Genomic DNA, 26,189 nt, shown 5'->3' on the forward strand with positions numbered 1-26,189 from the left:
CTTATATAAGTTAGAAACCTCAAATCTATAAAAATAATAAAATTGTACAAAACATCTAATCTCTAAAAATAAATAAAATCATGTCATTAACAAAAACATTAATAATAACTATAATTTAATAAGAAAATGTTGAATAAGAAAAAAGTTACTGTAAGAATGTGGTGGTTTTGTGTATGTGAGAAAGAGTTGTAATTTAATGTGGTCGTGTTTGTGTTGAAGCTTAGGTGGGTAGGGAATGAAAGAGTTATAATATTCCGAAATGGTACGTAAAAACAAACATGTCTTGACAAAGACAAACAACGTTACCCTTAGGTTTTGGTTGTGAGTGGGATGAGTGTGCTGAGAGAGTGAGAGTTCCTAACATACTTCCAAACCAAACTTTTGTTTTATTTTCAAAAGCAATGACTATACAATTGGATTATCTTCTCCTATTACGACAAAAACAAAACCACCTTCTACAAAACTCCAAAACCATATTCAACTTTTATCTCTATTTCTCTATTCTTTTTCGGAATTCCCAATTTGCCAAAACTCACATACTATCTCATCAGATCTTCTATGCCCTTTTCGTTTTTTTCTCCTTTTCTTTTATTTACTGTTTTATTTTTCATTTTGCTCTTTTATACTGAAATTCATTGTTCCTATTTCTGACGAGATTCGATTTGTAAATTCAGATGCTAACTTTTCTGTGCAAAACAACAAGAAATGGTGTTGCGTGTGAAAGTTAACTTTAGGATTTTGGAGTGTTCTTTGATTGTTTTCGGTGTATTTTTCGAGAGAATATAGAGTGTGTTTAGTAAACAAGGAGGTACGATTGAAGATAAATTCAAAAACAAAAGAAAGTTAATTTTTTTAAGATGATTTAATTATAAAAAATAAATAAATATTAATATTCTTTATTAATTTATTACATTTTTATCATAATTAACATTATCAATGTATCAGTGTTCTCAATAATTAATTAAAACCTAATTAAAAAGAAGAATAACTCCTACATTACTTCTAATTATTGAGGGTGTAGTTTTGTATATATAATAAGAGTGTATGTATGAGTAAGAATAATTCTCACATTATTTATGTGAATAATAAACTCTAGTAGTTTACGTGAATATCAATAAATAAATTACAATATATTTATCTTCTATAAACATAAAAAAATTATAATCAAACAGAATTATATAGATAATTAAAAACCAATCTAATAAATCTTAATATAAATAATCTGATAAAAAAAACTCTTTAAATTAATGTAACTATCAATAACTCAAGACAAATAACCCTTAAAAAGAAAAAAAAAGAAAGAAAAAAAACCAACTGGTTATAAATAAAACCAACAAAAACCCATAATAGACCAAACATACACCACTCTTTTGTTTGTAGGTCCCAACATTTTTTTTATACTTTTCTACATTTTTATAATTCTAAACAATCAATCTGGTTTTATTTTTATCCTTTTGTTACACCTCTTCTTGTATTTACCCCATACGATTTCTTAAAAAGAATATGAAACCAATCATTTACTTAAAATAAATGTTTTTTCTTAAATTAATAGTATTGGTTTAATGGAAAAAGGGATAACAATCAAATGTGCACCAATCAACAATACTATACAAGTGTGTGTCTAAAAGATAGATCTAATTGCGCACTAAATCGTATTATTAGAAATATACATCTTGCTTATGAGAAACACAATATTTAATTTTCAAAACGAATGAGTTTAAATTATAGTAATAGTACATTTATATTATATCGTATTTAGTATTGAAAATAAATAAATAAATAAATGATAGAAATTTTAAAATGCATGGACATATATACATAAACATGACTTCAAGAATTTTTATTTAATGGAAATTGAAAAATTAAGTATTATTTTAGAAGCATAAGATTAGTTTATTAATATTACAAGAAATGGTAACACCCACACAAGTGTATACTTACTCTTTTCCTTTGTTATGTGGTTGGAATAATTTACCTCATTCTCATAATTCTTTTAACATTATATTTATAACTGAATTATAAATGAAATTAAGTTAACATTGTAAAATATTTTATGTTATCAATAAAGAATACTATATATTTTAGGCACTCATTTTTTTAAAATTTTATCATATAAGTAACTGATTTTTTAAATTAAAATAAATATTTTACCTTTTTTATGTTTTAAATATTTATTTATTTAAATTTAACCATTTTTTAGATTAACATAATTATCGTTTAACTCCTTTCAATAATTTTTAGATCTTACCATTCACATATACTTTCATTTATTTGAAACTGTAATTAATTTTATTTGTGTTAGTTTGAATATCTGTTGTAATTTATAGATTAAATGTAGACATAGTCAGAGAGAGACAGAAAAAAAATCATCTAAAAAAAATCAATTGATGTGTGACTGTTACTCAAAATATGAACTTATCCCACTGCAATTATTGCTATATTTCATACATCAATTTGTGAGAATAGTCTATCTATGGTGGCAAAAAGCAAAATTAGAATAGTCAATACATTACATTCTATCAATTTTTTATAAAGAGACAAAAGAAAGGTATCCAATCCTCTATTAATGAGCTGATATAGTAGTACATGTGCCAAAATCACACAAACATTCAAGAATGAAAATGATACAAGATACCAAACACACTAGGTTGTTTTTAAGGTTGAATTAATTTATATTTATTATTAGTACGCATATGTAATTATATAATGTAACCTACTATGTTTCCAATAAGTAAAATAACGAGAAGTGGCTTAAAAAAATAATAAAAAATATTAGAAGGGACAATTAAAAAAGGACCCAACTTCCCCACCATCATAAAGAAAAAGACAAAAGATGAAACAGGGCAAAACAACTCCTTAACGTGTAAGAAGGGACGTGGAAATAAATGTTGAAGAATTTCTTACAATATTTCAGTATTTTATTAACAGTGTTCAAATTAGACTACTAAAATGTATTAATTACTACTGATAAGCGGATTTAAAAAATAGAAAATAAAAAACCCAGCAACATTTTTAATTTGTTACAAGTAATGCTAGTCAAATATAAGAAAATAATAGTTTTTTTTAATATTAAAAATAAAAACTAACAGAGTGAAAGAATAATACAATAAACGATTCAGAAACTTGTACTTTGAAAATTAGAAACATAGCATTTGAAAATAAAAAGGGTACTTTCACTTATCTGGAAATCAATATTTTTGCTTGAGCATATTTGAACAATGATGGCACGAATATCAATGAAAAAGCAACGGAAGAGTTTGGCAGATAGGCGTTGAAAGCAGCTCCAGGTCCCAAACAGGCAGAATAACGACAGTGTCGCGATGCTGCTCCAACAAGAATTGCAAAATTTGGCAACGACAAAACCTTGGGGTTAGGAGTATTTTGTCAGAAGCCAGACTAGGCCATTCTCTTCCGTAGATAACTACGAGCCTAAGATACCTAACATCAAATGACACGTGGCAGAAAAAAATCTATAGCATGAGAAGAGACAATTATACAAGCCAAAACTATTCTATCCCAAACGCAAGGTGATGACAATTTTAGTATCTAGTGGAATGGAACAAATGGTACAATAATAAATTAAAATCCATTAAGGAGGCTCATGCTTACTGAACTGATGCTGATAAGTGCTTTGAGATTTCATCAACCGCGTCACGGAAGATTCACATTTCTCAATGCATGTTCAGCAAAAGGAACAATGAAGTTCATTTCAATCTCTCAAATGCCCATAGGCATTTTGATGTATCTCAAACGTACGTACAGGCTGCAAGACGACAGACTTTAAACCTAAATGATGAGGCCGAATAAAGAACCAGCTGTTGGCGTCAGAAGTTGTTCACCATAATTTTCATTTGTATGGTCTGAAAGGCTAAAATCGCGCCTACCATATAGACCCTTTGGTTGCTCTTCACTGTCTCTCGATTCCAATAAAAACTTTGTCCAGGTCATTGGAATCTCAAAACAAATCAAATTAATTCATGCCTGAACGAGGTTGAAGGTTATTCTCAAATCCACCAGGGACAAACACAGGAAGCTGATTTGAAAGAGAGCCCCTTTTATATCTTGGCTCTAGGGGCAAGTTCGCTGATATGTTATCTTGCGCCTCCCCTGATGCCAAAAGTCTTTCATTTTTCAAACCATCTTTAACAGGGGCACTCAAAAATGGACCCCCATAAAAGATAGAATCTCCTGTATACATCAGATTCTGTATGTGCTGCCCTGGAGACTTGGGTGCAGATGATGACAACTCCTGCTGCGGAATCACTGGTTTTTTCCCAAAACTGCTTGTTTCAGCATTTACATTTTGCAATTCTACGCGCATGGATGACCTGTTTCGGGCTTCTGACGGCAATAAAGGGACTGAAACGTATCTGCCAGCTTCTTGATCCCAAACAACTGATGACCGTTTCACATCTCTTAGAATAGAAGTGTTAGAAGCAGAAAGCAACAATGGATCATGGCCAATTCCTTTTGGCATTGTTGTCCTCCCGTCAAATCCAAGAGATGGATTAGATATTGGGTTCCTGAAGTTTGACAATGTTGCTTTAGAAGTTAAAGGACGTTCAGGCACCACCAAACTAGGGATTGAGGCACCTGACCTGAAGCCACCCAAACTGTGACCCTGTGGAAGAGGGCTGAGTGTAACTGCCTCATGAACATGGCTAGGACTGCTGAAGCTACTCATACTTTGAGTTCCAGTCTCATACTCATCGCGACTTCCTTGACTAGGAGCAATAGAATTTTGGACCGGAGACAATCTTAACTCGTGTTTAATTTCCTTGTTAGTTCCAGTCTCAGTGCTCAAACTACTTCTGATGCTCATGTTGCCACTAGAGCTCAATTCTGCATCTGGTAGGCGGTGGCTGTCTACAGGTCGCAAAACTGAAGAAGATGCCCTGGCTTTCGCAGCTGCTCTCACAGCCTCTTGTGAATCCAACTTAGCAAGCTTCCAAGCACTAATACGAACAGGTCTTTTTGGCATCTTTTGCCCTCTTTCTGCAATACCCGCTGCATCTGGATCAACAGTAGACGGTAGCATTCCAGGCTCCAAGTGAGGCACAACTTCATCCTAAAGCCCATGTTAGGCAGGCCCCATAAACCAACTCATAAATACTTTTTAAGAACAAAAACATTTCACTTTGTCAAGAAAAAAAGGAGGGAAAAGTGTAACAGCATGTAATTTACATAAGAAAACTACATGAAAAGTTCGTTAAGTAAAATAGGTATAAAATAAATATAGAAATGAAAATCACTAATTAGGTATACCGATTAGAATTTACATAGTAAGTCCCTAATACAGGGACGGGCACAACAGTGCCATATAAATTCGGCCAAGGTTGCAGACAAAGCCATTATACATAGTCCATTCCTCCTACCTCCAAAGAATTTTTTTTTGTTCTGCCTTTCGCACTTTCATCCATTTCTTTTATCTAAAGGTCCTAAACTACTTAAGACTGTAAAACAGCTTCCCATTTTCTCATATAATTACAAAAATCCTGCTCTCACTGTTTCTTATATAAATATTGGTTAACAGGAAATAAAATAAAAATAAGATGTCAATTTTTGTAATTATTTGTGAAAATATAAAAAATAAAAAATAGAAAACATTTTTCGAACCCCTAATTTTCTGGTCACTTGACCTCTTTCCGTGGATTAGAAAGCTACGGCTTCAGGAAAATTCAAGTTATTCAAATTTTAAATGTTAACCTATGTAGCATTTGAATGATAAGACGCTAATTTTCCTAGAGGTGATTCGTATTAGAACAGATGAAAAAGATATAATCCAAAAGCCAGGACAGAAGTGCCCAGTGTCACAATTAAAAGCTTCTTTTAGAGGATTTTTCAAATAAATAAGAGCAGCTTCTAACTCTGACTGTTGCCCATGAGTCTTTCAACATAGTTTCCCAACTAAAAATCATCAAACCGCAAGCCAACAGCGCCATCATTGGGTAATCAATATACGGATGAAAGCAAAAATTAACCATAGTACCTGATAATCAACAAATACCCTGGGAGGGGTGCACCAAGCTCCTTTATATTGCAAACCAAGAGAACTTCCTCCACTCAATCCAGTGGTGGCTGAGCCTGTTGGAGAGTAAAGTATATTTGGCAATTCATCATCCACAGATGCCCCTGCAGGTGCTTCACTCATGGCTCTCATTGCTACAACATATTCATAAGTAGTAATGCCCTGATCCAACAAGAAGAAAGGAGTTAAGATGAGAGTCCACTCTTGTGTGTGAAAAAGCTAAAATAACGGTCAAGAACTAAAACATGATTTTTATAGTGCTCTGAAAATCTCAGGGTGGAAGCAAAACATCCCAGACATAATTTACAAAAATTCTTAACTAACATTGATAAATTATTTTCCAGTTCATAAAAATGCTCTTCTAATCGTAAATGAATTTTCTGAAACTCAACGATGCATATCTTAAGTTTCATTGCACAGAGTTCCCTTGATCAAATTAGATTAGCCAGGCAGCATAGAACCATGCACAAAAGCATGGGGTTGGGAAAGAAAAAAGAACAGAAAAACAACCTCAGATTCTCAGCTACTGAATCACTGACCTTCCTGATTAGTATCATGTGGAAAAAGAAAAGCTCACCCAAAGGCACACAAGCCAAGATAGAAACTACAGTACATACGACCTACACATTGAAACAAGAAATATATCAAACTTCTAAAAATGATTAATAATAATCAATTGTCATATGTCATATTTAATATAAAACAAACAAAAGAGATACCACAACGGCAGCAAATGGGGGCCGAGAGAATCCATTTCCAAGTCTATCAATGATTTCAGATTCCATTCCTCTCTTATTGACAAAGAAACGCACAAAAACCGCAACACCCACTCCAGCTTCAATGGCTAGCTGAAATGCAAAGAATAACATACAGAAGGCATTATTGAAAACCAAAACAAATTATAGCCTTTAAATGATAAATTGTTCACAAGGACCAATATACATACCCAAGCAAGACTGAAAGCCATGAGAGCAATAAAAGAACTGTAATTTTTGTGACCCACACAATTGTTAAGCCACTGCAGCAATGCGATGAACCAAGTGAAACTTTAAGTTAAACAAAAGTTATGAAAATGTTATTCTAATAGTGAATACAAGTCCAAAATGTATACTTCACTTGGCACACCAAATCATACCCGACAATGGTGATCGAAGCCATCAACACATTTATCACAACTTCTACAATGTTTGCTGAACTTGCGCACCTGCAAAACAGCACACACAAGGCACGAAATACACTACTCGGTGAGATGCAGAAGTCCAGTCCAAAGTTTAAAGCTACTTCTCTAAAATGCCTCAATTGACAGCTGCATGCAACTAGAGATGTTTATAAGGTTAGACTAACTTTATTCCCAAAATTCAAGTAGCAGAAGCTTCCAGGAAAGGGGCAGGAATGTCAAAAATAGATTAGACCGGAAGGAAAACAAAGGGGATGATAATTCTCTTGTATCTCTACCACTTATGTTTCCAGGAAACTCGAAGTTCAAGTTAAATTAGGATCAAACATAAAAAGGATTGAACAAATTAATTTAAATAGATTATTGAATTGAAAAGAAGAGAAGAAAAAACATAAGAATTAAATGTCCTTAAATAGGAGAAAAACAAAAGAATAAACAAAATAAATGAATTCATAAATAAAAGTCATAACGCTCCCAAAAGAAGCAAAACAAATCCAGAAAACCTAGCTTCTTTCTCAAAGAATGATATGAACATAAATACACTTTTCCACAACTTATACCAACAAATCATGACATTTCTCAAAGAAAACAAAATGTATTTTTGAAACTCGTTCTCAATGACTCGTGATTTGTTATTGTACTGGTGACTTTAGTATTTGCAGTTAATATTGACACAGGTATAAAATAAAAATATAAAAGATATCACTTACAGCCAAACTAAATAGGAATAGGAAGAACAAAAGTTGAAATATTAACACAATGTTTCAAAGAGTCACAAATCACAATGCAGTACCTCAGCATTGCACAAAGTGCAGAACAGTGCATCCTCACCACCACCCTGCTCCTCAGTTGATGCTTCTTGTTTTCGGCAATCTTCATGTGAAAATAGTATGCAGAAAATTCCTCCAACTACATTACATGAGCTTTGGTTATTCTGTTTCCTTGAACTGTCTGCCCTGTCCAAATCTTCCACCGAGCTTTTCTTGCTCATATTTGTCATAGACCTTTTGGAAGATGATGGAGAATATTGCTCTCTGGCAGCAATGCGTTCATGTTCCGAAATGTGATGTTTTCCTGACAATTCATGAACAGAATTGAGATTATTTCCCACTCTGGGGTCAAACTTAGACATAATGCCCGGATCTGCAGGGTTGATTGCAGTGCATCTGACGTAAAGAATGAACACAATGAGTGCCTGAAACACCAAAATAATGAGACAACATAAGCTGTGTTTCTTGTGGGTAAGTAATAGTGTACATAAAAGAGGTGAAATGACAAAAAGGTGATTTACATACCACAGGAGAGTAAACACCAATGAAAATGTATTCCCATATAAGACCTCCAATGAAGGGAGCAAGAAAAGCATAGAAAGCAATCACCAACAAGCAAAATACAGTGATTGCAACAACCTATTCATGAAAGAAGCAATAATTAGAAAAATAAGTTGGCATGCCTGCAACTGATAAAAAACAATACAGTGTAACAAAAGGGTTAAACATCATATAAATCAACAAAAATATGAGAAACTAGTATTTGGATATATTTAAGTGATGTAAGGATCAAATTTAGGGATCAAATTTAATGACAATATCACGGGATATATTTGAGATTGTTGTAAAAGAGAAAAGCCGCCATCGGTTATTCTATTGAAAAGTACCTACCAAGTTCAAAGGCAAGTTTATTGTATTTTTGTTTTCATCTATACTCTATGGTAAAGTTTAGTGAAAATTGGATTTTAAAAGAACGAAATAGAAAAAAAAATGTGGAAAGAGTATAAATGAGAATTGTGTTGCCACAGAAAAAAGCTAAGATGCAAAATGGTTGTATGTAGCATCTATTGAAGAAAATATGGCAAAAAAACATTTAAGGTGATTCCGATACACACAAAAAAGACCACTAGAAGAAGCACCGGCTAAAAGAGTAGATTACATGATTTTTGGTTCTGCAAAAAAAAGAGGGAGATCAAGAAGGATATTGAGAAATGTTCTGGAGACAAACCCCACGATAAATAATATCTCTGAAACCTGGTCTTTCATAAAGCTGAATGACATTGAATGATCCATGTAACCAACCACACCTAATGGGATAAGGTTTTGAACAACACTCTTCACCCATAAATTTCAGTCTGTGATGCTTTAAATTAAAATTATTGAATCCTCTTGTTAGACAACCCAATACATCTGTTGTTGCTTAATGTTTTATAACTTTGGACATGGAAAGAGTATATGATAGGTAGGTACATATCAGAGGATGAGCTCCACAGTCTATATTTCATTCGGCCGTTGACCCATTGAAGAATTAAGCAAGACATGATTAATTTTCCCGGGAAAGGGTCTTCCCTCCAACAAACAAAGTCTGGATTGTTTTAATTCCAAACGACCCCTTTCCTTTTTAGTTTCCAAAACTGGCGGAAATAAATTTATTCAAACGTAGAATTTCACTATTTCACTACTTCCTTTTTTTCTTTCAAAAACAGTCTTTCAACCACGGGGACTTCTAGAACATAATCAAACACACATTACTCTACAATATAAAGTAGACATTTCCGAGCCAGTAGCCTTGCCGTTAACCAAGAAGCTCTACATAATTTAAAAAAAAAAAAAAAGACAAACAAATCACGCGATTACAAGAATTGAAAAATTAAAGCCACATATACGATTCCTCATGAAGCTAATCATGAATTACTGATTTCAGCAAACCCTAACAAAAAAAAAACTTAGAATCGAAAGAAGAAGAAGAAAAGATATACCTGAAAAGTGTGAGCAGGTAATTGCCAGCCATGTTTTCTCACCATTTCTGTTCACAGTTGAATTGGGATTTGACTCTCTTTCTTTTCCAAGTCTTTACCCTAAACCTTTAACTAGCAACCAAACACTAACTTGCTACTTCCAGCTGCAGAGTAAGAATAGGAACAGAATAAAATAAATTAAATAAATCTTAAATAATATACCTAATCCTAATATACAAGAAAAGGTTCTTTCTTCTTGCACACACTTTTTTTTCTTTCTTTCTTATTTTTCTGATTTCTTCTTCCTTCAAACCCTTCTCACATTCCTTCTTCTATGAGCATTAATTATCAAATATTCCACTTCTTAACTAATTATTTAAAGTCCTTTATCTCATTATTTAAAAAAAAAAATCAATATCTTTCTTATATAATTTTAGTTAATAATAGTAGTGAAACACAATTACACTGTGTGTTTTTTTATAATAATAAAAAGCATAAGTAATTAAAAAATTATTTATTATAATTATTGTGATAAAAAATATTATTGAGTTAACGTTGTAGTTATAAAAATATACATTAAAAAATATTTTCTGGTTGAATAAAAAATATTTTTTGGTTGTATCACATTTAAAAACAACATTATATTTATATTAAAAAATATTTCATATAAATTTATATTTATATAATGTGAAATTAATTTTAAAAAAATTTAAAATAAATAATCATAATCTTATAAAATTACAATATATTAGTAAATTGACAAAATAATTGTATAAAACCATTTTTAATTTAATATTTAATAAAATGATTATATATATATATATAATGGAAATGTTTTAATATATTATACTTATATTCTTTTATTAAAGGGCCATCTTTTACAATTTTCACAATATTTTATTAGGTAAATTAAAATAAAAAGCTACTAAATGACAATTGTCGTTTCATTTTCTATATTGATAAAGTTAGAAAGTAATTTAAGGAATTTAGTTATAAAATAAAATTAATTTTAAGTTATAAACTAGTTAAATAAGTAAAGCTCAATCTTAATATCTTTCTGAGTTAGAATTAAACTGTTTAATTAGGAGTCGTTGTTTATTTTACAAATCAAGTTTAAACTTTTCCGTTACACTGTCTTTTAAAACTTTAGAAATGTTATCAAGGTTTTTTATACCCTATTTTGTAATTATTAGAATGTAATTTTATTGCTTTTTAACGAATTTCAATTAATGATAAAAAAAAGTGTACTAATTATTATCAATTTTCTTTATTTATACAAATCCTGAATCCAATGTGTTTTTATTAACAAATATTTTAATATTTGGCAAAGCAAAAATATCAGTTTACCTTTCACACTCTCATACAGTCAAAATAAGACTACTGGAAAAGTCAAAAGATAAAGTTTGGTCGTATTTTTAAGAATACATAAATAATGTAAATATTTAATTAATTTCTTCCTATAATTATAATAATAATAATAATAATAATAATAATAATAATATAATAGTCATCAGTCATTCTTTCGAAATAATCATATTTAAAATGTACATTTTCTTAAAAATTAGTCGAATATTTTAATTAAAAAACTATGACACGATAATTTCAAATTCAAACTATCGAAAAACGGGAAGATTTTTAGAGTTTAATATATATTGTGAGTGTCGGGTTTTTTACTGTCAATGAATAAAATATTCTTTATAATAATTTGTAATAATCAAACAATAGCTTGATAATTTTTATTTATTTATTTATTTCAATTTAAAAACAAGTGTGAAACATCTTTAATGCATTCTAATTTTGATTCACACGATAACTTTGAAAATTACATTAGCCTTTATTGTTGATAAAACTCTTGAGTAGCATAAAAAGCTAATTTATTATTTCGTTTTAAATACATGAGCGGCCAAATAAGACTAAACATATAAGTTTACAGCTAAGAATGAAAGTTAGAATTTCCTTTTCTAAAATAAAAGGACCTTTAATGATAAGATTCCATCCATGATGTCATGTCTTATTTTAAACAGAGTCAATTTAAGTGATCTCACCATTTTAAATAATAAAAAGATAAGCAATTTATATTTTTTATTTGTAGATAATTTTGTTTTAATTTAGATTTTTAATTATGAATAATAGAATGAGATTTTATTTATAAGCGAAAAAGAAAGAGAAAAAAAATCTCAATGCCATGTATATTTATCTCAATAAAAATAGTAGTGTATCTTTAGAACACGAAGATACATACATTAAGAATTATATTGAAAAGCATTCGATAAAATAATAAATAAGTTAGTAGAAAAAAATTGCAATTAACGTGTTATTCTTTGGAGCATCTTTTCGTATTTTAGATTATTTATTTATTTATTTCTTTTTTAATATTTGGGTTTATCACAATGAAATTAAAAGAAAAAATTTAAATGGTTAGAAATTAATATTTTTTTTAGAGGAAAATTTTCTCTTTGCTCTTTTTATTGAAATAATTGTATGTCATATATTTTCTGCTTAAATCAATCTTACCAAATTAGTTTTTAAGATAAAACTTACACCTCATTCATATAGCATGATTTATTTCTATTATTAATGTCTATAGAACATTCAATAACTTAAATATAAACATATTTACTAATTATATAATTATTATTTTTTACATTAAAAATCCGCACTATTAGGATAATATGCTTATTTGTCGTAATTACCATCATTATTCGTAAAATAAGATAAAATCATGAGATAGCAACTACACCTAAAGTGGTTGATATGTAAACTCATGGGATACACGTTTTCGATTAATTTCATTAACATTTATTTTATAACACAAACACACAATGTATAGACGCATTAGTGTCGATAAGGGCCCACTAAAATAATTACACTTCCACTTTTTATTACATTGTCATCGTAGTAGGTAAAAGAATAAAATATATATATTATTAAAATTTAAATAGAAGAAATATCTTTGTAGTTAATTAAAATTACATATCATTCTTCTTATTTCTTTTCATCCACTTCTCTCTCTTTATCTTTATCTATATCTATATCTATATTTATATCTATATCTATCTATCTATATATATATATATATATATATATATATATATATATATATATTAAAATATACCTACAACATATTCAACACGAGAAATAAAAAAAATTATTTAAATAATAAAAAACAAACAATGTTTCCTTTACAAATATATTTTATAAATGTTTTTATTATCGAATATAAATATATATTTAATGAAATGTGAGATTAAAGTTTGATTGAAAATATTATTAGTTGAGATGATTGTTAAATATTTGTTGTATATTAATGAGTAAATATTGTTTATTAATGAATATTGTCATGTATGATTCTGAATTGGTACTTTCTTGAATCATTAATACTACTGTTTGAAGTTTAATTAAGTGTAAAAGTGTTGTATAGTTGAAAGTGGTGAAACAAGTTTTGTATGTTAATTTTGGTTTAAAATAGGAGTTTTGATAAGTGAAATTTTGAAAAAATGATGTTTAAGAACGGTTTTTTGGATCATTTAAGACTTGTTTAGCTAATCAATTCACTAAAATCTTGTTTATAATATGTCAAATATAATATATGTATTTTGGATAGTTAGATTGATCAAACAGACCATGTCACTAACTAAATGAGTTCAAATATATCAAATTTGAAGGATAAACATGTTTTTAAACAATCTTAATGTTAAAAATACAAGTTAGATCATTTAAATAGATATTGGGTATAGAATTATTTAAATTATGATATTTTGAATAACATCTAGTTATGTTTAGATAATATTATTTTGTATATAAAATTTGAATTATTCTCATATTTTGGATAACTTTAATCTTATTTTATATATTTATATTTAGTTTGATAATGTTTATTGAATATCTAATAATTTCACAACAGTGTTAAAACTATAATTATTGGAGTATCAGATTTAAACTACTCAACTCTCACTTAATATTAGCTTCAATTAATAATTTATTAATATTTTCTAATAATCATATTTTTAATATTTTTATTCTTTAACGAGTGGGACAGTGATAAATGAAAAAGATGAAATGAAAATTAAAAAATAAATAAGATAATGGAGACGAAGAGTTTGCACCAAAAATATTAATTGCAATAAAGTGAATTAGCAACGATAGAATAAATAAAAAAATTTAAACGATGACCTAATTGCTACTATCCACGATTAACTATTTTTCCTTTATGCCGTGTTACCAAAACTATTTGAAATTTTATAAACAACTTATATTTGTTTATATCTAAACAGTCTATTTATATTGTTCTCGAGATATTTATAATTTATAATTTGTCCATAATATTATTTATCATTATTATTATTGATTTTGAAATAATTTTAAACTAATATAAAGATGTTTAAATATTATAAAAAATATTATTTAAGTATCATTATCCTATTATATTACACATAACAAGTCTAAACAAATTAAAATAATCAACCATATTCCCAGGCTTTTTCTAACAAGATTACGAATTCATTTTTCATATTTAAGTTTCACAAATATAACTTGATTCTTATGTTTCATCAAATTTTATTATAATTTTTTACTTTTAAAGTTCTTAATTTTTAACTCTCACCCATTTTAACTCTTAATTTAGTAATTAAATTAAAATAAATGTCCAGTCTGTGCTACTGTTAGTAAAGTGTTATCTTTTTAGCTAATTATTTAAATATCGGACACGTCCTCGTCTTATCGTTTTCTTTGTTTTGTTCTGAAATAAAGCCATACCAAACAGCACTACAACATTAATGATTTAGGATTTTTTTTTATAAGGAAAAAGTTAAAAAAAGAATATAAAATTGTTTTTTAAACTTTTAAAATATTTTTTATAAATTGCATTAAACAAATTAATTTTAATTTATAATCAAATTAAAACTTTTAAGTTTTTATCAAGAAAACGATACAACGAATACTTCAACCACTTTTGGCTATCAATCATGTAAGATCGTCCAATGAATGATTAACAGGTTAATATCACAATTTCTCTGAGTTTAACTTTACTATTAATAAATATTCGATAAATGATTTTTTAATACTTTCATGATAGTTATTCGAATATATATATATATATATATATATATATATATATATATATATATATATATATATATTCCTAATTTGTACAGATTCTTGGAATGAATAAATTTTATTTTATTTTATTTCTTATCATTGAAGTGATTGAGTATCAAGTTAGAAAGTAAATCAGTATCAAGAAAAGTTAAAAATGTAGGTCCCACACGTGCACATTCCTACTCATCAGTGGTCCATATTGAATAAGCAATTAGAAGGACTGCTACGTAATCGCGTCTTCCTCGTGACAGATTAATGAATTTACTAATCAAACACCCTTCATTGATTTTCGTTACCACGAATGAAAGAAAATCAGATAAAAAGGCGAAATACTAATAATAAATTCACCAGCCTAAAATAAAACCAATTTTGGTTGAATGGAGTCACCGAGTTCAACGTTTGGCTCGTGCGTGAGTTGCGATAGAGACTACAACGTTGAACTTTACACGTGCCACGGATATTGGATCACTATTTTTCTGTTTCAGTAATAAATCTTCTTCTCACTCCCACTGTCTCGCGTTTTGAACATTTCCCATAGCTTTGGTGCTGATAGAGCACAACCGATTCCGTCACCATGAACACGCTCCTCCGATCCACTCTGAGGACTAAGGCACGAGTTATTTTTGTTTTTTCTCTTCGTTTTTGTTGCTAGTTGAATCTGCTCGTGTTTGTTTTCCCCTATCTAGATTCTGAGTTCCGGTTATTCGAAACTGACTTGTGCTTATGGATTAGATTGATGAAGCATGTATAGTTTATTGGTGTTCTTAGTCGTTTGTTGTTCTTGTTTACTTGTTGTATGCAATAGGATTTAGGACGTGTAATCGTGACAAACGTTAAACTACTTTTACAATTTTTGAATAGCAATGATGACGGAGATTTGTGAAATTGGACAGGGTCCTAGCTTACGAAAATGAAAATTTATTAATATTATAACGTCTGCAGTTGTATTTGAACGAAGGCCCGCTTTCGTATAATATTTTAGGAGCTTATTCAATATCTGCCACTTTTTGCCAGATTTTCATAATTTAATCACCTTTTTCTGTTTCTATCTTAGAATATCGTCACGGTTTGAGCTGCTGCCTTGGGGTCGTTTAGAGTAGCTGATTAGATTTATAGAGGCATTTTCGATTTTGTACTTTTTAACGCAAGCAATTTAGTAATTTTCTGATGGCTGTAGTCCAGAATTTTGAAATGTGCTGCCTGATTGTGTTTCTGTATTCATAGTGGTAATCTATCATGTATGCTAATTTGTTGTTTTCATTTTGGTGTAAACGGATTGTCGAGGAGCAGTCCTACTTGTTACTCAGAATTCGTCTTTTGATGCTTGTTTTACTTTCTATTTGCAGAATGCTTCATCTCTAGCATATGCTGCTGTTTCCAGAGGTGTTCAGGAAAATCTTCTTCAGGCTCCCTTGTGGTCTAGATCAAATAGCACGGAGTCTTCCTTGAAAAGGGATGACTCAGCCAATGAAGTGAAAAGTGGTCCAGTGTATGTAGTTCTTCTACGTCAACACTTTTTCATTCTTACCTGTGTATTGATCGTATCGCTGTCTTACACGTATCTTAATTGGTGTAGTGCCTTAGAACTCAATACGAAAAATGTTTCTCTTTATAATAAAATATGATGCCGAAGTAGTACTAGTTACTTTTTTTTTTTTTTTTTGTATTTCGAGCTAATTGAATTAAAGTATATGTTTGAAATACCGTTTTATTGTCTAGAGGGAGAAGTGAGTGGCTGGGACATCTCTCTGGGTCAGTGTTTAAGATTATGATTCAATCTTGAATATGTTGAATGCATTACCAAATGCCTTTCTTTTCTCTTTAGATTATTGTTTTGAGTTATTTGTGGTTATAATAACTGAAAGTTGAAAGTATATTGGTTTGGAGAGTCCATGTGTGGACTTTTTAGTTTTTGTTTAACAAAACAATGAAAAATAAGTTTTAAGTTTAAACTTTGCTGAAATAGTTGTATCTTCTCAGGTTCAAGGGTCATAGTATGCTTGCTCCTTTCACGGCAGGTTGGCAGTCTACTGATTTGCATCCTCTGGTTATAGAAAAGTCAGAGGTGAACTTTTTTGCAAGGTTTCTGTTTTTTTTTTAATTACTGCCATGTGATATAATTAGGAAATCACGGTCCCCTCTGTTTTTTATTTTATGAGATTTAATGATAACTTTTTTTCAATTATGTTATTCCTGATAAATGGATTCAGGGAAGCTATGTGTATGATACTAATGGAAAGAAATATCTTGACGCACTTGCTGGTTTATGGGCCACCTCTTTAGGTATGTTATTATTACCTCCGCAGTTATTTATTTTATTTTTATCTTTTCTGAATGGTATATTTCTTCCAGTTCATGTTCTAATTCCATTTTGAAAGCAATATTAATATAAACTTAGCTCATTGTTGATATTTTAGCATGCCCTAATCAGCTATCCACCAAATTATCTCTAAGTTTCTCGGGGATCCATTTTCTTCCCTATATTTGATCTGTTTTTTTTTTTTTTTTTTTATCTTGGCAACAAATACAAGGGACGAACCATTGTGACTACTTTTGCAGAATGCCCTCGATATGAAAATTCAGGGGTTTGGAAGAGATATATTTTGAGTCAATTAATTGTAAGAAATGATCTGTCAGAAGTTTTTCTAACTTCCACGATTATAATATTTATTAACTTTGATCTGTTAAATATACAGATACTCAATAAAATTGTGGGGTTATATTCACATTTTTAAGTTATAAATAAATAGTGTAAATGTTTTGTTGGCATTGAAGTATTTTATCTGAAATGAAACGTATTTTATTTTCCAGGGGGAAGTGAGTCACGCCTTGTGGATGCTGCTGTCGCACAATTAAAGAAGTTGCCATTTTACCATTCCTTTTGGAATCGAACCACCGTACCTTCTCTGGTATTCATTTAGTTCTCTTATAGCAGGATTTAAAGGATGAAATAAAGATTCTGGGTAAAAACCTTTGTTGCATTTTTTGAAGTTTCAAAGATAGTAGTAATATTTGCTGTCACTGAGAGTTGAAAAAGTGCCTTTGGGACGATTCTTTATATTTGTTCACCGCGGGGGCGGGGGTTTGGGATGAAACTGTGGTATTTTAACCTGTCTACCTATTCAAGGAAATAAATGATGAACTACTTTGCTTGTGATGACACAGTTGATACTTGATATTGTAATAGTCAACTTACATTTGATATGTACTTTATACATATAATATTTTCATATACAGGAACTAGCCAAGGAGCTCCTAGAAATATTCACAGCCAGAAAAATGGCAAAAGCTTTTTTTGTTAACAGTGGATCAGAAGCCAATGACACTCAGGTTTGGTAGATTATTATTCCCTTGTTTCAGTCTCATTTTCTTTGGAAGTTTTCATTTAATTGTAATGTAGATGTTTTGAACGTGTCTACTTTTTCATGCAATTCGAAAACTTAAAATCATTACTATAGACTACATACAACGCCTGCAACAGGTATCACGAAGAGGGAAAATCCGATCAATCCAGCACCTAAAATATTTGAAGACAAAATGAAATATTTTCTCAATGACAGTGTGGTTGTTTAGATAAATATCAGATCGACCTTTTTGCAGGATTTAATAGAAAAAGAAGGCAAATACTGTACATGTCTTGTAAACATATTGTTGAAGTATATAGTTTATGCAGAACATATTCTTGGATATATTTCAACTTTGCATGTATCATTTCAGGTGAAACTTGTATGGTATTATAACAATGCGCTTGGAAGGCCAAATAAGAAGAAGTTCATAGCTCGTGCTAAATCGTACTCATGACATCTCAAACAATACTGTTTTCTTTGTATAGCTGAAAGTGTGCATAATATATTGTGTATTCTTGTTTTTGTCAGGTATCACGGTTCAACATTGATAGCAGCCAGTCTTTCCGGGTATGAACTCAAAAGACTACTTTTTCAGTAAATTAGAAACTATGTAGTATACTGTTTTTAAGTTATTCTTATTAAATAAATATTTATTCAATTTATCAACACTGTATTTCAGTCTTCCGGCTCTTCATCAGAAATTTGATTTACCAGCACCTTTTGTTTTGCATACTGACTGTCCACACTACTGGCGGTATCACCTTCCAGGTTACCATTTGGATGGGCAAGTTTCTAGTAATATTTTAGACATTTATTTTAAAGTATAATAATAAATATTATGCATGCTTATGAACATTTCAGGTGAGACAGAGGAAGAATTTTCAACCAGATTAGCCAACAATTTAGAGCAGCTGATTCTGAAAGAGGGGCCAGAGACAGTAATACATTCATATGCAGGCAAAATGATTTCTACTACTGGAACATTGATTTCTTTACTGACCTAAATTTTTTTTTACTATCACAGATAGCTGCATTTATTGCTGAACCTGTAATGGGGGCAGGAGGTGTAATACCTCCACCAGCAACTTATTTTGAGAAGGTATGTTGTCCTAATATTTGATTCGCATGCTCTAAATCAACCGGATGGATGCCCAGTAATGCATCTTGCACTAATACTTCATTTCATTTGTATTCCTTTTCCCAATAGAAGGGTATATGATGTATTAATTATAATTAAGCATACTCCCACCATCCTCGTAATCTAATTTATGGGAGATAAGGTCAATTTATAGTATAATATATAAGTGGGTACAAACTTCATCCTACAAACCAATTTTAGGCCTATTAAGAAGTGGATTTTAAGAAGTTAGTTAAAAAATATATTTTAAGCTTAACTCAACCTTACAAAACCAACTTGTAAGATATGGTCAATTCACAATATATAAGTAAGTGCAAACTTCATCTTACAAACTGTTTTTTAGGGTTGAGTTAGACTTAAAAATCTACTTCTTAACAGAGTCTCTATTAGAGTACCCAATAGTTAGTAGAATAAAATGATTAAGTTGAAGCAATAGAAAAAATAAAGTACATGTCATTCCTTGAATTGGCAAGGAAGAAAAGGAAGAGTGCTGAGCGGGACAGAGTATGTTTAGTTTAAATGAGAAAAAGTGTTGGGTCTCCTTACTTGTTTACATGAGGAGGGTAGGAAAAATAAATATTTTACTATTTTATTCTTATAGCTGCTAAATAAAACAATCAAGCTTGGTTACTCAAATTAAGATCTTTTAGAAATTTGTTATTTATCTACTGATATTTACATACTGAATTTAAGATATTCTTTTTGCACATGACATTAATTGATGTTGTTTTCACTCTTCCTCCTTGTTCAAAACCAATAGAATATAATAACATTAATTCTTATGCAGGTTCAAGCTGTTGTCAAGAAGTATGACATTCTTTTTATTGCTGATGAGGTACTTACATAATTCTTTACATACTTTTTATTGAGGTGAGGGTATTCTGTTGTGCAGTTTTCCATTTTAATTGTTATCTTATATGTCTCTTTTAAAGGTAATCTGTGCCTTTGGAAGGCTTGGGACAATGTTTGGATGTGACAGGTACAACATTAAGCCGGACCTTGTATCCCTGGCTAAGGTAAACATGAAACAGCTCAGTACAGATTGTCAACGTGTCTATTTTAGAAGTTTGTACAATGTTTCTCATTTTTGTGCTTGACTTCTAGGCATTGTCTTCTGCATATTTGCCAATTGGAGCTGTGCTCGTGAGCCCAGAAGTTTCAGATGTTATTCACGCCCAAAGTAACAAACTTGGTATGGTGGTTCATTCATTCATCAGAATTATCACTAAATCTTCAGGCTTAGTATTCTGACACGCTTGCTTATTTTAGGTTCATTTTCTCATGGGTTTACTTATTCTGGACACCCCGTAACCTGTGCTGTTGCAATTGAAGCTCTCAAAATCTACAAGTGTGTTCTTTTGTTTCTTGTTTTTAAAAACTGCTATGGAGGTTATTATACATGTTTTGTCAATGGAGTATGATTATATTCTACATCTTCCTTGTAGGGAAAGAAATATTGTTGACCAAGTGAACAAGATCTCCCAAAGGTTCCAAGATGGCATAAGAACTTTTTCTGACAGTCCCATCATTGGAGAGGTGTATATTATTTGCTAGGAAACTTTAAGCTTGTGGTTGATAGAATATATTATCACAAACATTACATTATGGGATCTGCAGATACGGGGAGTTGGCTTGATTTTGGGCACCGAGTTCACAGACAACAAATCACCTAATGATCCGTTTCCTTCTGAATGGGGTAGGTTCAAATCAATACTCATTTTTCATCTATCCCTATTTGAAACGTACTTGACTCAACGTGTCTATTTCATCATTTCTGGTGATCTAAACAGTAATAATATAGTAAAAGACTGTCCTTTCATGCACTTGAGCGATCTACACAAGTCATGTTTAAAATACGTTATTGGATCGTATGATGAATTGAATTGACTATATCTTGGCGACTTTATTTATTTATTTATTGTAAATTATTAACAGTGATATAGTACATGTGAGTAAAACGAGCATGCTATTTTATGTGCATCTGAGCATATTTTTTGGTTGAGTACAGGAATAGGTGCCTATTTTGGAGCTCAATGTGAGAAGCATGGGATGTTAGTTCGTGTTGCGGGAGATAGCATCATGATGTCTCCACCATATATTATTTCTCCTGAAGAAGTTGACACGGTAACTTCACAAATAATCTTTCCATCTTTTTTTTTTTTGCCATTCATCAAATTAAAGAGGTTTTCGTTCAATTTTCATTTAATTATTTTTAGAACTTTTATATATATATATATATACACATATATGCATTTCAATGTTTTTCCCCAGTTAATCAGTATTTATGGGAAAGCTTTGAAAGAAACGGAAAAGAAGGTGCAAGAGCTCAAGTCTCAGCGCAAGTAGCTTAGCAAGATGATGGTATAATAAATCTGCTGCGCCTACCTACAGGTTAAAAGGAATTAAGTTCTGTATTTTAACTTAATTAAAGTTTGTTCCAACCTTTTCTTTATTGTAAATGTAAGTTAATCGATTTCCTAGTTGCTTCCTATCTTATTTTCCTGCTATATGCTTATAATAATGCTCGTTACACGGTTCTACATTGAACCGAGTATGGACCCTCATCTCATTAATGAGTTGGAAGCATCGATAGTTTAAGAGTATAAAATTTAATAATAAGCCAAACGGCAATTAGGCCATGGAAATTGTACAAAGCGGTTAGATGTGTGCACGTTTGTTTGTGAAAAGCAATAGCAACACATCGATACAAAGGGTGTTTTGTGCATTTATCATTAAAAATTAAAAATAGGTTTAAACCTTTTTTTGGTTCCTAAATTAATTTCTGATGTTCAGTTTAATCTTCGTTTTTAAAAATGTCAACCTTTAGTCTCTATGATATGAAAAATGTATCACTAGGACTGATGTGATACATTTTTCATATCATAGGAATTAAAGGTTGACATTTTTAAAAACAGAGACTAAACTGAACATTAGAAATTAATCTAGGAAAAAAAAAAGTTTAAACCTTAAAAATAAATTCTAGTGATCCACGTTAACTAACGGGGCACGTATAAAAGCGCGAACTAGAAGTCGGGTTAGAGTTTATTTTTCTTGGCTTTTTTATCCTTCTTCGTACCAAGAATGAACCCTGCTTGAATTTGAATGCACGTGCGATTCTGTGTTGTGAATTGTGGGATATTATGAAATTTGAGGTTTTATGGAGGTTTTGAACTTTTATTGGGCGTTTATGGTACGATTGGTGGAGGAGGAATGACTTAAGGGTGGCTTGTAAAACATATATGGCGTTCAAATTTGACATATCGATTCAAATAGCCAAATTTATACTTTGTTTTAGAAGTCGGTTTGTATTAACATGTTTTTAACTTTATTTATGTAATAATTAAATAGTTTAAGATTATTAACTAGTATTTAATTGTAATTTTACTTCTAAAAATGATATAAATGAGAAGAAAAAAAAAACAGGATACAAATTATGTAAAGTATTATTTGAACTATTCATAATTTTTTAATGTCAATCTTGTAAAAATTGAATTTCACTCATCTATACAATTTAACTCAAGTTAAATAAACGAGTTTAAATATTAAATATTAATAAATTAAATTTTATCTTTTATAAAGGAGAATTTATACAACACTCGTCTTAAACCGTGAATGAGTGTAACCATGGCTTGTGAACTTTCATTTTATATACATTTTGAAATGTCTTTAAAAAACTATGCAAATAATATTATCGTTATCATATTTACCAATTTTATTTAAGTCTTTAAAAAGTAAACTAGTATTTGTGTTGTTATTTATGATTTTTTGTTTAAAAAGTCCTTACACTTGCTCTTATTTTCTATCCTAGAGAGAGAAAAAAATAAATAATAGTATTATCCTAAACAGATGGCAAGAAGAAGACAATGACTCTAAATATATGCCTCAATCCAAGTTTTACACTTCAAGTATTATCCTCAAATACAGGCTGTACCTTATAACATTTTCAATGGTGGCAATATAGTAGCCTTCCGGTGGTCCGGCATCTATCAATTTAAACTTGTACGTCAAATCTTACTTTATCGTTCATAAAATTTAAGAAATGTAAACTGATTTTATAATTAAATTAGACTTAAAATCTGTTTTATAACCGTTTATTTAAAAGAGATTTTTATTTATTTATATATTATAAAATCATTTTATCTTTCATTCAATACGTAAAATCAAACACTTTAACGTCTATTATTCTGCACTCTGCGTATCATTAACAAGTACAAAGTCTGCAATATAAAAAAATTACATCAGTTACCACCAGATAATATCATTGCTTTTCGTGCTGAGCATAACCAAGAGTTTATTACGTCAGCAAAATAAATACAAATTAATCAACAAAACACGAAAGAAAAGGAAATGCAACCAAACTAAATAGACAACAACATATCATTCGAAAAAAAGCAGAGACGATTTAAACTTTGTTTCGATACAATAACCTTTGAGATTGTTTTACATTGAAAATTCAGTTATGTTTCTGATTATAAACACTAAACTCTATCTAACCACAATCTTAATAATAAGGTTCATTTTTTATTATTTTTGTTAGCTTGTCTTCTGGCACGCCTCTCTCGGGAGCTAGGGGATGGCCTATAAACTCCATCTTCATATTCAGATTCTTCCAAATCTCTAAACGATTTCTGTGTAAAATAACATTGCAAATTAAATTAGAACAAAGAATTTCAAACGGGGTTGACAGAGAAAAGGTAAAAGGAAGAAAAAAATACCTCTCTAAGCTCAGCAAAGCTCACTGCATAAAAGGTCACAGCCGCCGCCGCAACAACTCCGACAATAGGAAGAGCTACCTGCAACCCATCCATGTCTGTTTAATCTCTTCCTTTCTCTTTATTTGAGTGATTCTGAATAAAGGGTATAAGATGACGATGAGATAAGATATTGGATTTGCTTCCACTCTACAGTGCCACTTTTACAGTTACTCTACACCCTCGCCCTGTTCACCGTTGATTCCATCAAGTAGCAACTGGCAACCTGTTACTTTTTGTTCACAGAGTCAATTATTACTAAAAACACGTTATTCAAATATTCTACCTCATTTTTTATTAAAAAATTATTTATCTAAATATTCATTTTCTCCAAATATTTATCTATCTAATCTACTCACCATTTTTTGTAATTTCATCTGAGAATTGGCTTTTGGAAATCAGATTTCTCAGTATATCGTTCTCTTTTCTTTTTTAGTTCAATTTATTGTCCCTTTTACATTTTTTAAGTTTAAATATGATCGTAGTTTATGGTTGATTGAAATAGGTTAAAAGCTCTTTTTAGTCCCAGTTTTTGTTAGGGAAATTCGAAATGGTCGCTGAGTTGATTTTGTGTTCAATTTCGTCTCAAAGAACGAATTTAATGTTCAATTTGGTCCTTTTCAGTAACTCCGTTAAAATTGTTAACAGCAACTAGTCCACATGTTTAACTGCTAAGTGATGTGTCAGTTTTTTGCTGACTGGGATTTTAATGTTCAATTTGGTCCTTTTTAAATTGTGGAACTTGTTTATTTCACTTTTTATACTTTTTCTTTTCTTTTCTTTCCTTATTAATAGATTTTCATCTTCTTCTTCGTTGGCCACCATCAATGCAGCAACCACCATCTCCCTTGGGCCACCACCACGTTGGCCACTGCGAAAGCTTCCTCGTTCCTTTCTCTCGTGCAACCACGAATTTGAAACAACAACCCATACCCAAATCACAACCACTCGTTCCATAGCCATCATGGCTAATTCTCTTCTTCTCAAGATCTGCAAGAATGAGAGAAACCTTCCTTCAAACCTCCATGGTCATGGCTCAACCTGCAAGAAACCACCACAAAACCCCAAATTGAGAACGCGAAACCCTAATCGCAATCATCCTCTTCTCGAGAACAACAACCAAGCCACAATGTTGCCATCCTAAAATCCCAAATCAGAAAACCATAAACCTAAATTAGAAAACCCCTAATATGAAAAAACCCAAATTGCATCATCACTTCACCATGTTTGTCCTTTCCGATTACAAAAGCACGTTACTGGTGTTCAAGGCCAAAGTTGTTCTTCTCAAGTTGCAGAAGTTGTTCTTCGCAAGTTCCACAATTTAAAAAGATCCTAATTCTAACGGCTAAAAAGGACCAAATTGAACATTAAAATTGAACATTAAAATCCCAGTTAGCAAAAAACTGACACATCACTGACACATCACTTAGCAGTTAAACATGTGGACTAGTTGCCGTTAACAATTTTAACGGAGTTACTGAAAATGACTAAATTGAACATTAAATTCGTTCTTTGGGACGAAATTGAACACAAAATCAACTCAGGGACCATTTCGAATTTTCCTAACCAAAATTGGAAACAAAAAGAGCTTTTAACCATTGAAATAATCATGTGAAGTAACTATTTAAAATTTTCAGTTACTGCACAGCTTACATTTAAAAAAAAAATATTGTCTTTTGTTTGATAATTTATTTTTAAAACTAAATTCATAAACGTGATAAATAAAGAAAGGAAAAATACGTTCCTTTACAATTTCTAAAATATTAAATATGTTTCTAAATTATTTTATTGAGATGAAATTTAAACATAACAGAGGTTAAACTTTTGTCTTATATGTTTAACTATAAATTATAATTTTTAACCATTTAGCAATTTATTTTTTATATTATACTATTATTTTAGATTGTGTTTACGCTCTTTTTA

At 30.4% G+C, this 26,189-nt stretch overlaps 3 protein-coding genes across 3 annotated transcripts; 1 reads left to right on the top strand and 2 right to left on the bottom strand.

The window, feature by feature from the left end:
• Positions 1 to 3,146: 3,146 nt before the first annotated feature.
• On the bottom strand, positions 3,147 to 10,195 carry LOC106756315 (probable protein S-acyltransferase 19). Its single transcript, XM_014638697.2, has 9 exons — positions 9,955 to 10,195; positions 8,501 to 8,614; positions 7,999 to 8,400; positions 7,164 to 7,232; positions 6,975 to 7,046; positions 6,748 to 6,876; positions 6,568 to 6,648; positions 5,990 to 6,190; positions 3,147 to 5,068 (listed from the first exon to the last, which is right to left on the bottom strand). Exons 1-9 carry the CDS (start codon positions 9,997 to 9,999, stop codon positions 3,971 to 3,973), a joined length of 2,211 nt encoding a protein of 736 aa, XP_014494183.1. The 5' UTR covers positions 10,000 to 10,195; the 3' UTR covers positions 3,147 to 3,970.
• A 5,219-nt stretch (positions 10,196 to 15,414) lies between these two features.
• Positions 15,415 to 22,154, top strand: LOC106756560 (gamma aminobutyrate transaminase 3, chloroplastic). Its single transcript, XM_014639032.2, has 19 exons — positions 15,415 to 15,640; positions 16,377 to 16,519; positions 17,011 to 17,095; positions 17,241 to 17,313; positions 17,842 to 17,939; positions 18,268 to 18,360; positions 18,748 to 18,821; positions 18,906 to 18,944; positions 19,057 to 19,145; positions 19,239 to 19,315; positions 19,402 to 19,476; positions 20,303 to 20,350; positions 20,448 to 20,531; positions 20,620 to 20,707; positions 20,785 to 20,863; positions 20,961 to 21,051; positions 21,133 to 21,211; positions 21,524 to 21,639; positions 21,787 to 22,154. Exons 1-19 carry the CDS (start codon positions 15,605 to 15,607, stop codon positions 21,859 to 21,861), a joined length of 1,542 nt encoding a protein of 513 aa, XP_014494518.1. The 5' UTR covers positions 15,415 to 15,604; the 3' UTR covers positions 21,862 to 22,154.
• A 1,586-nt stretch (positions 22,155 to 23,740) lies between these two features.
• Positions 23,741 to 24,445, bottom strand: LOC106755923. The gene is made up of 2 exons (XM_014638157.2): positions 24,231 to 24,445; positions 23,741 to 24,143 (listed from the first exon to the last, which is right to left on the bottom strand). Exons 1-2 carry the CDS (start codon positions 24,321 to 24,323, stop codon positions 24,030 to 24,032), a joined length of 207 nt encoding a protein of 68 aa, XP_014493643.1. The 5' UTR covers positions 24,324 to 24,445; the 3' UTR covers positions 23,741 to 24,029.
• Between the last annotated feature and the right edge of the window lie 1,744 nt (positions 24,446 to 26,189).

Source organism: Vigna radiata, chromosome 2 (assembly GCF_000741045.1).
Source record: "Vigna radiata var. radiata cultivar VC1973A chromosome 2, Vradiata_ver6, whole genome shotgun sequence".
In the NCBI taxonomy this organism is placed as follows: Eukaryota; Viridiplantae; Streptophyta; class Magnoliopsida; order Fabales; family Fabaceae; genus Vigna; species Vigna radiata.

Coding starts and splice junctions, on each gene's coding strand:
- LOC106756560 (XM_014639032.2), top strand. CDS start 15,605: ATGAACACGCTCCTCCGATCCACTCTGAGGACTAAG. Junction 16,520..17,010: donor GAAGTGAAAAGTGGTCCAGT/GTATGTAGTTCT, acceptor GTATCTTCTCAG/GTTCAAGGGTCATAGTATGC. Junction 19,146..19,238: donor CTGGCGGTATCACCTTCCAG/GTTACCATTTGG, acceptor TGAACATTTCAG/GTGAGACAGAGGAAGAATTT.
- LOC106756315 (XM_014638697.2), bottom strand. CDS start 9,999: ATGGTGAGAAAACATGGCTGGCAATTACCTGCTCACACTTTTCAG. Junction 8,401..8,500: donor TTGGTGTTTACTCTCCTGTG/GTATGTAAATCA, acceptor TTGGTGTTTCAG/GCACTCATTGTGTTCATTCT. Junction 7,047..7,163: donor GCTTCGATCACCATTGTCGG/GTATGATTTGGT, acceptor GCATTGCTGCAG/TGGCTTAACAATTGTGTGGG.
- LOC106755923 (XM_014638157.2), bottom strand. CDS start 24,323: ATGGATGGGTTGCAGGTAGCTCTTCCTATTGTCGGAGTTGTTGCGGCG. Junction 24,144..24,230: donor GCTTTGCTGAGCTTAGAGAG/GTATTTTTTTCT, acceptor TATTTTACACAG/AAATCGTTTAGAGATTTGGA.